Source organism: Oncorhynchus keta, chromosome 13 (genome assembly GCF_023373465.1).
Source record: "Oncorhynchus keta strain PuntledgeMale-10-30-2019 chromosome 13, Oket_V2, whole genome shotgun sequence".
In the NCBI taxonomy this organism is placed as follows: domain Eukaryota; kingdom Metazoa; phylum Chordata; class Actinopteri; order Salmoniformes; family Salmonidae; genus Oncorhynchus; species Oncorhynchus keta.
In genome coordinates, this window is record NC_068433.1 from 16,275,077 (window position 1) to 16,287,208 (window position 12,132).

A 12,132-nucleotide genomic window follows, 5' to 3' on the forward strand; every position below is an offset into this window, starting at 1 on the left:
GGTCGACCTCTAGTCAGAAGTTTATTTACACTAAGTTGACTGTGCCTTTAACCGCTTGGAAAATTCCAGAAAATTATATGTCATGGTGTTAGAAGCTTCTGATTGGCTAATTGACATCATTTGAGTCAATTGGAGGTGTACCTGTGGATGTACTTCAAGGCGGACCTTCAAACTCAGTGCCTCATTGCTTGACATCATGGAAAAATCTGAAGAAATTCAGCCAAGACATCAAAAAATATATATTGTAGACCTCCACATGTCTGGTTCATCCTTGGGGGCACTTTCCAAACGCCTGAACGTACCACGTTCATCTGTACAAACAATAGTACGCAAATATAAACACCATTGAACCACGCAGCAGTCATACCGCTCAGGAAGGAGACGCATTCTGTCTCCTTGAGATGAACGTGCTTTGGTGCGAAAAGTGCAAATCAATCCCAGAACAACAGCAAAGGACCTCGTAAAGATGCTGGAGGAAACAGGAACAAAAGTATCTATATCCACAGTAAACGAGTCCTATATCAACGTAATCTGAAAGGCCGCTCAGCAAGGAAGCAGCCACTGCTCCAAAACCGGCATTAAAAAGCCAGACTACGGTTTGCAACTGCACATGGGGACAAAGATCATACTTTTTGGAGAAATGTTCTCTGGTCTGATGAAACAAAAATAGAACTGTTTGGCCATAATGACCATTGTTATATTTGGAGGACAAAGGGAGGCTTGCAAGCCGAAGAATACCATCCCAACCATGAAGCACGAGGGTGGCAGCATCATGTTGTGGGGGTGCTTTGTTGCAGGAGGAACTGGTGCACTTCACAAAATAGATGGCTTCATGAGAGAGGAAAATTATGTGGATATATTGAAGCAACATCTCAAGACATCAGTCAGGAAGTTAAGGCTTGGTAGCAAATGGGTCTTCCAAATTGACAATGACGCAAGCATACTTCCAAAGTTGTGGCAAAATGGCTTAAGGACAACAATTGGCATTGGAGTGGCCATCACAAAGCCCTGACCTCAATCCTATAGAACATTTGTGGGCAGAACTGGAAAAGCGTGTGCGAGCAAGGAGGCCTATAAACCAGACTCAAGTTACACCAGCTGTCAGGAGGAATGGGACAAAACTCACCCAACTTATTGTGGGAAGCTTGTGGAAGGCTATCTGTAACGTTTGACCTAAGTTAAACAATTTAAAAGGCAATGCTACCAGATAGTGTATGTAAACTTCTGACCCACTGGGAATGTGATGAAAGAAATAAAAGCTTAAATAAATAATTATATTATTCTGACATTTCACATTCTTAAAATAAAGTGGTGATCCTAAGACAGGGAATTTTTACTAGGATTAAATGTTAAGAATTGTGAAGAAACTGAGTTCAAATGTATTTGGCCAAGGTGTATGTAAACTTCCGACTTCAACTGTACCTATCGCGTGCCAAATAAAGAAACAAGGTTGACTAACAAGGTTGGAGATTATCTTAAAAGTGCAGTCAAAAACATATTTTAAAGTGTTTTATATACATATTTCTACACCGTGTTTGGAATAATACTGTGAAATTGTGAGGATGATGCCCCTTTTAGTGTAAGAGCTGCTTTAAAAGACTTCCTGAAATGTAAACCTGTTTTGGTGGGATGGAGGTTTAGCATGCCTGGTGACATCACCAGCTGATTAATTCGTTAGATCTAAAAATCTGTCAATAACAGCTAATTTTCAGTTTCCACCTCCCAACTCAGACCACTCCGACAGTCCTAGCTAAATTCTTGCTTGAGAAATTGCTCTTTGCCAAGAAGATTAGGTTTTTTTTTAACCATTTTAATTGAAAACAATAAGTACTTAATTATTACCCAGAAATAATTTGATATAGAGACAAAACGGCTGCAATGGGCCAGTAAATTAGCCTTAAACCCTCTTGTGACAGGGGGAATGGAAGCTTACTGTGTGCAACAGGATGCAAACTATCCAGAGTCAGATAAAACAAACAAAAAATAAAGTTTTTTAAAAAACGTGGATACCATGGATGTTTATATTTCTGCACGCAGTATGAAGGAAGTTAACGCATGCTACACTTTACCTGTAAACAACCAGTTGCCAAACTACCTCTCTTCAAACTGCAAGCAGAGACATAGAAATGGTATCCACAAGTTAATCTAACTGTGGGTAAGTACAGAACTGACAGTATTTTTTTGTTTTTAAATTGCCTGTCTATCTACGGGTTACAGGGTTGACATTATGATCTACCTGCTCAGTTTTCCACCAGAAAATTGCCAAAAAGTATAATACCAGATCTGAGTTTTATACTATGATTTGACTATTACATGTTCAATGACTTATGAAAAAGATAAATTAAGGAATAGTTTCACCATACTAAAATGAGAATTCAGTTCACAGAACAGGGTTGAACTTAAAATGAAGGACAGACATTGTGCGAATAAATGAATCACTAAACCAATAACAATCTTCAGAAATGACTGTCAAATCAACGAGAGTTTTACAATGGTAAAATCTTCCTAGAAGTCAGAGGGCGCACAGAAGGACATGCCAAAATGCAGAATTTTGGCCACTCAGATTTGATGTTCCATGTGGTCTATGGTAAAGGGCACTTCATTCAATATAACAGCTTTTAAAATTCAATATTAGTGCACAATTTTACTTAAAATATCAAAAGGGATGCTAAAAAAGGTACTAATTTGGTGGAATTACCATGATAAGTGTTTCTGCTTAGCTGGAGCACCTGTCCTATAGAGATACTGTGTTTGTGGATGGATGGGTTCATCTGACCTCCTTTCTGCTGAATCACATAGGCTAGTACCCTATGATTGCACCTTGTACAGCAATGGAGGCTCAACATATACCCTAGAATTCTGGAATAGTCAAAAACCCTGATGTGACAACAGTACAGTTAGTACAGTATAGTACAGTCCCTACACCCAAACAAGGGCACTATCCACCTCTACCACTGAGGAAGTACAGTTCTGCCCAATAGTCAAAAGGACCAATCTGAAACCCCACCTCTTTAAGTACCTAGATAGGATAAGTAATCCCCAAAAGATTTAGATGCACTATTGTAAAGTGGCACTGGATGTCATAAGGTGAATGCACCAATTTGTAAGTCGCTCTGGATAAGAGCGTCTGCTAAATGACTTAAATGTAAATGTAATGTAAATGTACAGTACATCCTCCAAAACAGTCCAAAGCAAGTCACTAGAAATAATTTATTCAGGTTAAAATGGGAGTAAGTACATTACACCAAGCGATAGCATCCTCAGTCAGCGCATTTCTTACCAAATGTCAAGCACACAATTACTAAGAGTGGCCATGAACATTTTGATTTGTCAGTCTGTCTCTGTGTTTTTGTTTAACTATCCTGTGGGTACCAAAGTTCCTCACAAGGATAGTAAAACATGGACAATTCAGACAAGTGGGGACATTTTGCAGGTCCATATAAGGAAAAATTATATTTTAGGCATAGGAGTTAGGTTTAGGGTTACAGGGTTACAGTTCGAAAAATAGGATGGAATCAATTTTGGTCCCCAGAAGGACAGCAATATAAAACGGTGTGCATAGGCCTATTGCGTAACAGTGTGAGAAGGATGATACACATCTGCGCTTTAGACAGTTTAGTACACTGATGTTAGTAAACAAGTAGTATGGCTGTCATAACATGTATGCAGTGCATGTGGTTAACTAAATAATACATCGTTGAGGAATCAATGGAAAAAAAATCCACACGTTACAAGGAGTCTCAAACTGAAACAAACGCAGCTCGTCTCCAAAAATTACAGCAGCTTATGGCTGTCAAATTCAGGTTCTGTCTAGCAATGCCCCGTGTTACATAATGCGATTCTCGGTCTGACAAGTATACGCTACGATGGGCATGTGAACTGCTAGCTGCCCGTTCTCTATGTTCACCCCACCTCACGTTACTCCTTTGAATCTAACGCTAGAGCCACCAAGTGCGGTCTTCTAGTTTGATGCTTCTGCTAGTTAACGTTAGCTTGGCTAATTATAATACCCTACCCTGGCATGGTATGGCATTTGTGGGCTACTATGTCGACGTCTGTCTATTTCATATTGACGTTAAAAGACAACTGAATGACGTTATGAATCAGATGTTGATTACTCACCCATTTAGCTACTGTAACGTTAGCTAGTGTGAGTGATACTCCAAGCAGTTTCGGATCAGGATGCGCCCAGGAGGCTGTCAAATTGCTATTCGCAGCGAAAAAACGTGCAAGTTGTTAGCTAGTGTTGGTTAACAACACTTTATTTTATTTGAAGTCGCTATCTAGCTAGCTGGTAAATCATATACCCAGGCAAGGCCCACCTTAGCTAACCCACGCCGTTTCGTCCCCGGCAAAACCAGTAAGCCACAGCACTCTCTCCCTCCCAGATGCCGCCGGGAAAGCTTGAAGTGTAGCCTATAGTACAACCCCACCTCACAACTATGGTATGGTTGAGTAATTTATCCGCGAGTAATATTGATCCACATCGACGCCAATGTTCGCTACTTCAACCAGAGTTTGCTTCAACTCTACTCGACACGCACTTCCTACTACTCGCTCGCTTGAACATGCAGCAGCTACAGATTCCACGCAAGTGAATCGCAGCCTATTGCTGGCGGTTGATTGGCTCTTGGCCTGCACATAACTCGTTTTCCACGATCATTGGCCGAAGTCTGTCGTTTGTTCGTGCCACGCCCTAAGGCGTTATTAAAAATGTCCAAATTTCAAGTGACATCCACTATTCATAGCAATTAAGTCATACAAATATAATTGTTATAGACTAACAAAATTGTAGCCACATGGTTTGGTCTGCTAGCTACTTTACTGGAAGACTAAGGCACTATTTTCATTGAACTAGTATCACAGGCCATTGGAAATAAACATTCCTGTTCAAGTGAGCACAGCACAACAAGAGGAGCCCAAAAATGTATTGTATGCTGCTGCATAAATCATGTAATATGCATACTGAAGCTAAGGAAATAATATGAAGTGTATGTTGTGTAGTAAACTGTTAGTAGCCCATGTGCCTCACCCTAATTAATTGGACTATTTTCCCCTCTTAATTTCACCTACTGTTCTGACTTGGTGGTGCACATGTAGCCTATAACCTGTTTTAGAGAAATGTAATCATTGAATATTGTAAGAGCTTTCATTGTCTGCTTATATGTCCCCTTTATTTATCCTACGGTTCTGATTTGGTGTACAGGGAGAACACTAACAGCTGCTCATGTTCTGAATTCTGTCGCTGTATATTTCAAAAGTGCTGAAAAAATAGTTATGGCTACGTCCGTCCTAGCTCGCTCATTAATGTCTTAATTTAAATTACGGATGGCCTCCTATCTGTTTGTTGTCCTCTTATGCCATAGTTTGTAAATCTCAATTGTCAGTAGAAACTACATTTGTTTAAGCGAGTCAGCCGTATCAGCTATGTTTTTTTAAGGCAGTAAATGAGGCTGAATGAATTGTTTCGCTGCCAGACAAAGCTCCGCTGATAGCCAGGTGTAGCAATGGTATGTAAGGTGTTGGGACTACTGTTGGGACAGCTTTATGTCAGCCCTAACAGTTTGTGGGCACCGTTTGGCACTGTTATAGTGGAATTAATGTATTGTTTAGTGCCGTGTAGTGTAGTGTAGTGGCATGCATCCCCACATTTTTGTTTGCCCCACCAAGATGTACAGTTAAAGTCAAAAGTTTACGTACACCTTAACATGAATTTAAATGTATTTGGCTTTCACAATTCCTGAAATTTAATCCTAGTAAAAATTCCCTGTCTTAGCTCAGTTAGGATCACCACTTTATTTTAAGAATGTGAAATGTCAGAATAATAGTAGAGAGGATTATTTATTTCAGCTATTATTTCTTATATCACATTCCCAGTTGGTCAGAGGTTTACATACACTCAATTAGTATTTGGAAGCATTGCCTTTATATTGTTTAACTTAGGTCAAACGTTTGGGGTAGCCTTCCACAAGCTTCCCACAATAAGTTGGGTGAATTTTGGCCCATTCCTCCTGACAGAGCTGGTGTAACTGAGTCAGGTTTGTAGGCCTCCTTGCTCGCACACGCTCTTTCAGTTCTGCCCACACACTTTCTATAGGATTGAGGTCAGGGCTTTGCGATGGCCACTCCAATACCATGACTGTTGTCATCCTTAAGCCAATTTGCCACAACTTTGGAAATATGATTGTGGTCATTGTCCATTTGGAAGACCCAGTTGCGACAAGGCTTTAACTTCCTGACTAATGTCTTGAGATGTTGCTTCAATATATCCACATCCTTTTCCTGCCTCATGATAACATCTCGTTTGCGAAGTGCACAAGTCCCTGCTGCAGCAAAGCACCCCCACAACATGATGCTGCCACCCACGTGCTTCACGGTTGGGATGGTATTCTTCGGCTTGCAAGACTCCCTTTGTCCTCCAAATATAACAATGGTCATTATGGCCAAACAGTTCTATTTTTGTTTCATCAGACCAAATAACATTTCTCCAAAAAGTACGATCTTTGTCCCCATGTGCAGTTGCAAACCGTAGTCTGGCTTTTTAATGCCGGTTTTGGAGCAGTGGCTTCTTCCTTACTGAGCGGCCTTTCAGATTACGTCGATATAGGACTCGTTTTACTGTGGATATAGATACTTTTGTACCCTTTCCTCCAGTATCTTTACAAGGTCCTTTGCTGTTGTTCTGGGATTTATTAGCACTTTTCACACCAAAGTACGTTCATCTCTAGGAGACAGAATGCATCTCCTTCCTGAGCAGTATTACGGCTGCGTGGTCCCATGGTGTTTATACTTGCGTACTATTGTTTGAGCAGATGAACGTGGTACCTTCAGGCATTTGGAAATTGCTCCCAAGGATGAACCAGACTTGTGGAGGTCTACAATTTATTTCCCCTACAGAGGTCTTGATTTTCCCATGACGTCAAGCAAAGAGGCACGGAGTTTGAAGGTAGGTCTTGAAATACATCCACAGGTACACCTCCAATTGACTCAAATGATGTCAATTAGCCAATCAGAAGCATCTAAAGCCATGACATAATTTTCTGGAATTTTCCAAACTGGCACATTTTCCAAAAGGTACAGTCAACTTAATGTACGTAAACTTCTGACCCACTGGAATTTTGATACAGTGAATAATAAGTTAAATAATCTGTCTGTAAACAATTGCTGGCAAAAAATTACTTGTGTCATGCACAAAGTAGATGTCCTAACCGACTTGCCAAAACTATAGTTTGTCAACAAGAAATTTGTGGAGTGGTTGAAAAACGCATTTTAATGACTCTAACCTAAGTGTATGTAAACTTCCGACTTTAACTGTACATGCTAAAATCGCCACTGATGATAGGGAGTCATGTGAAAATCAATTATCCTGAGAAGAGCAGAGATTTTTTTTATCCTTGTATTTTTTATAGCTGTAGATTGGTACTGTCGACATTTCCTCTTATATAAATAATATTAATCCTTACTCCCAGAGGTGATTTGAGCATACAGTCCCGGCTATAATAGCCAATGTTGGGGAGTAGTGAACTAAATGTAGGACTAGTTAAATTAGTAACTAAAAAAAAAATGTAAGCTTAAAGAAATACTACCTATAACCTGTAATTCACATCTACACAGATGTTGCACGAGAGCCGGGTTGCATTCAGTGCCACAGAACGGTGTGCAACTTTGAATTCAACGGAAACGGTACTGAATGACCAGCGATAAACATATGTCAGTAATCGGCAATAGGTGGCCCTTGGGCCAAAACCAGCCCTTGAGTGGTTCTAATTATTTGTAGTATTACTTTTTTTGGTTAAAAAGACTAAAATCACAAGGAATTTTAACTAAAAATGTGTTTAATTTAGTTATTCGGTTTCCCACAAATAAAAGAGACATATGGGATCTTGTCTCAATATAATCAAGGTATGAAACTGTTATTTTCAAATACAATCTATTATTGGGCTTGTACAAATTATTATAATTATGTTCTGCCCCAGACTATCCCGGTCATATAGTGTGTTGCACCAGTTATTTTAAATGGTCACACCCATATTGATCAGGCCACACCTCGCCACATCCACCAAACAAGAGCAAAACGTGTCATTCAGTAAAAACCATAACGCAAGGTAGCACACATTGAAGCGGAGTGAACGCACCACTGATGTAAATGAACTCCTGTGTTACTGCCATCTATTGGTGTGCTTATCAACACGCAGACCAATGTTTGTCATCTTCACTTGCAGGGTTTCCCCAACTCTGTCCTGGGGACACATTTAGTTTCTTTGCCCTACACAGATGACTCAAATAACCAATTCATCATCAAGCTTTGGTTGTTTTAAATCAGCTGTGTAGTGCTTGGGCAAACACCAAAATGTGCACCAAGGAGGGTACCCAGGACAGAGTCTGTGAAACCCTGATAGGCAGGTAAGAATATTGCCTCATCCTTTACTTACCTTGAAAGCCGTCGTACGGATGAGGACTTTCTGCAATTCACTGTGTCTGTAACAAGAAGGCTTTTGACATCGATAAGCTTCACTCCCCTCTCTTTTCAGGATGCAAAAGTGATGACTGAAGTCCCAGTCCTGGGTGAATGGGTTGCGGAGTCAATATTTTGGGACTAATCATCTTCTGCCTGGTCTTTGGAGAGAGGGATATCATTAACATGAAACTATTGTTGTTTCGTGATTCTGAATTTAGAAATCATTATGGAAGTAACCAATGCACACTTCATTTCAGGCATATTGTCCATGTCGGATTTACTCTATCATTGCTCTACTTCAAAAGGTAGGCAACCCTGGTCCTGGGGTGCTGCAGGCACTTCATGTTTTTACTTGAACCTACCTGGAAGACCAGGTGTGTTGAATTTTAGGAAATCACGGTACTGATCAATTAGCTCAGTTGGTCAGGTCTCAGGTGTGATGTCTAGTTGGAACAAAATCCTGCAGTAGGCCGACCTGCGACACTAGGTATGCGGTCCACTTAAAATACACACCCTCGATTTATGCCCTTGGGGGAATCCCTGAGCGGTCAAAATGATTAGCCAAGCAAGGGAATTTTGCAACGTAAGCCCCTCAACCCTAGTTATTAAACGGCTTTGCGAGTGTACATGTACACTGCTCAAAAAAATAAAGGGAACACTAAAATAACATCCTAGATCTGAATGAATGAAATATTCCTATTAAAAACTTTTTTCTTTACATAGTTGAATGTGCTGACAACAAAATGACACAAATTATCAATGGAAATCAAATTTATCAACCCATGGAGGTCTGGATTTGGAGTCACGCTCAAAATTAAAGTGGAAAACCACACTCCAGGCTGATCCAACTTTGATGTAATGTCCTTAAAACAAGTCAAAATGAGGCTCAGTAGTGTGTGTGGCCTCCACGTGCCTGTATGACCTCCCTACAATGCCTGGGCATGCTCCTGATGAGGTGGCGGATGGTCTCCTGAGGGATCTCCTCCCAGACCTGGACTAAAGCATCCGCCAACTCCTGGACAGTCTGTGGTGCAACGTGGCGTTGGTGGATGGAGCGAGACATGATGTCCCAGATGTGCTCAATTGGATTCAGGTCTGGGGAATGGTCGGGCCAGTCCATAGCATCAATGCCTTCCTCTTGCAGGAACTGCTGACACACTCCAGCCACATGAGGTCTAGCATTGTCTTGCATTAGGAGGAACCCAGGGCCAACCACACTAGCATATGGTCTCACAAGGGGTCTGAGGATCTCATCTCGGTACCTAATGGCAGTCAGGCTACCTCTGGCGAGAACATGGAGGGCTGTGCGGCCCCCCAAAGAAATGCCACCCCACAACATGACTGACCCACCGCCAAACAGGTCATGCTGGAGGATGTTGCAGGCAGCAGAACGTTCTCCACGTCGTCTCTAGACTGTCACGTCTGTCACATGTGCTCAGTGTGAACCTGCTTTCATCTGTGAAGAGCACAGGGCGCCAGTGGCGAATTTGCCAATCTTGGTGTTCTCTGGCAAATGCCAAACGTCCTGCACGTGTGGGGCTGTAAGCACAACCCCCACCTGTGGACGTCGGGCCCTCAAACCACCCTCATGGAGTCTGTTTCTGACCGTTTGAGGAGACACATGCACATTTGTGGCCTGCTGGAGGTCATTTTGTAGGGCTCTGGCAGTGCTCCTCCTTGCACAAAGGCGGAGGTAGCGGTCCTGCTGCTGGGTTGTTGCCCTCCTACGGCCTCCTCCACGTCTCCTGGTGTACTGGCCTGTCTCCTGGTAGCGCCTCCATGCTCTGGACACTACGCTGACAGACACAGCAAACCTTCTTGCCACATCTCGCATTGACGTGCCATCCTGGATGAGCTGCACTACCTGAGCCAGTTGTGTGGGTTGTAGACTCCGTCTCATGCTACCACTAGAGTGAAAGCACCGCCAGCATTCAAAAGTGACCAAAACATCAGCCAGGAAGCGTAGGAACTGAGAAGTGGTCTGTGGTCCCCACCTGCAGAACCACTCCATTATTGGGGGTCTTGCTAAATGCCTATAATAGCCATACAAGCTTACACCAAAGTCGGCCTCTTAAGTCGATGACCCGATTAAAGAAAATTTGCACATTTGAGTTGATATTTATGTTTTGGAATTCTTTACTAACGAAAACGTACATCCTTTCTAACTATAGTATCTGCAAAATGATTGGATAGACGTAAACACTGCCGTGGACCTAATTGACACCTGGATGGCTGAGATCAGACAGATGCGCACAGATGAGACCTATGACACAATGGAGAACACTGAAAAAGAGACGGCCTGACAAAACAAGCAACAACTGAGTTTGCGAAGAGGGCGCACGAGGAAGCGGCTTCATGAAACTACAACATGGCTAGATCGGCTGAGCAGAGAACCTGGTGACTTTTTTTATTAGTGACTTTTTTATTAAAACATTTTTTTATTGGTCTTTGGTTAACGCATCGCGCCGACAGAAACAAACATCTTTCTGGTAAGAAGAGGGGCGGGGGCGTATGCCTTATGGCTAACGAGACATGGTGTGATGAAAGAAACATACAGGAACTCAAATCCTTCTGTTCACCTGATTTAGAATTCCTCACAATCAAATGTCGACCGCATTATCTACCAAGAGAATTCTCTTTGATTATAATCACAGCCGTATATATCCCCCAAGCAGACACATCGATGGCTCTGAACGAACTTTATTTGACTCTTTGCAAACTGGAATCCATTTATCCGGAGGCTGCATTCATTGTAGCTGGGGATTTTAACAAGGCTAATCTGAAAACAAGACTCCCTAAATTTTATCAGCATATCGATTGCGCAACCAGGGGTGGAAAAACCTTGGATCATTGTTACTCTAACTTCCGCAACGCATATAAGGCCCTGCCCCGCCCTCCTTTCGGAAAAGCTGACCACGACTCCATTTTGTTGATCCCTGCCTACAGACAGAAACTAAAACAAGAAGCTCCCACGCTGAGGTCTGTCCAACGCTGGTCCGACCAAGCTGACTCCACACTCCAAGACTGCTTCCATCACGTGGACTGGGATATGTTTCGTATTGCGTCAGATAACAACATTGACGAATATGCTGATTCGGTGTGCGAGTTCATTAGAACGTGCGTTGAAGATGTCGTTCCCATAGCAACGATTAAAACATTCCCTAACCAGAAACTGTTGATTGATGGCAGCATTCGTGTGAAACTGAAAGCGTGAACCACTGCTTTTAATCAGGGCAAGGTGACTGGTAACATGACCGAATACAAACAGTGCAGCTATTCCCTCCGCAAGGCTATCAAACAAGCTAAGCGTCAGTATAGAGACAAAGTAGAATCTCAATTCAACGGCTCAGACACAAGAGGTATGTGGCAGGGTCTACAGTCAATCACGGACTACAAGAAGAAAAATAGCCCAGTCACGGACCAGGATGTCTTGCTCCCAGGCAGACTAAATAACTTTTTTGCCCGCTTTGAGGACAATACAGTGCCACTGACACGGCCTGCAACGAAAACATGCGGACTCTCCTTCACTGCAGCTGAGGTGAGTAAAACATTTAAACCTGTTAACCCTCGCAGGGCTGCTTGTAAGCAGGAATCAGGAGGATAGAGTTGTGGTTGGATTTACCAAATGGAGGGCGAGGGAGAGCTTTGTACACGTCTCTGTGTGTGGAGTACAG

The 12,132-nt window shown here is 42.3% G+C and overlaps 1 protein-coding gene across 5 annotated transcripts in view; it reads right to left on the bottom strand.

The window, feature by feature from the left end:
- Positions 1 to 4,618, bottom strand: part of LOC118391948 (rap1 GTPase-GDP dissociation stimulator 1-like) — a 53,636-nt gene extending 49,018 nt beyond the window's left edge. For 3 of the 5 annotated variants that reach the window (XM_052459452.1, XM_052459454.1, XM_052459449.1), the window contains exon 1: positions 4,123 to 4,618. In XM_052459452.1, coding sequence (XP_052315412.1) covers positions 4,123 to 4,126 — 4 coding nt within the window. In that variant the 5' untranslated portion in view covers positions 4,127 to 4,618. The remainder of the gene's footprint in view (positions 1 to 4,122) is intronic. The other 2 variants (XM_052459453.1, XM_052459451.1) reach the window with 1 other exon arrangement.
- Positions 4,619 to 12,132: the final 7,514 nt, after the last annotated feature.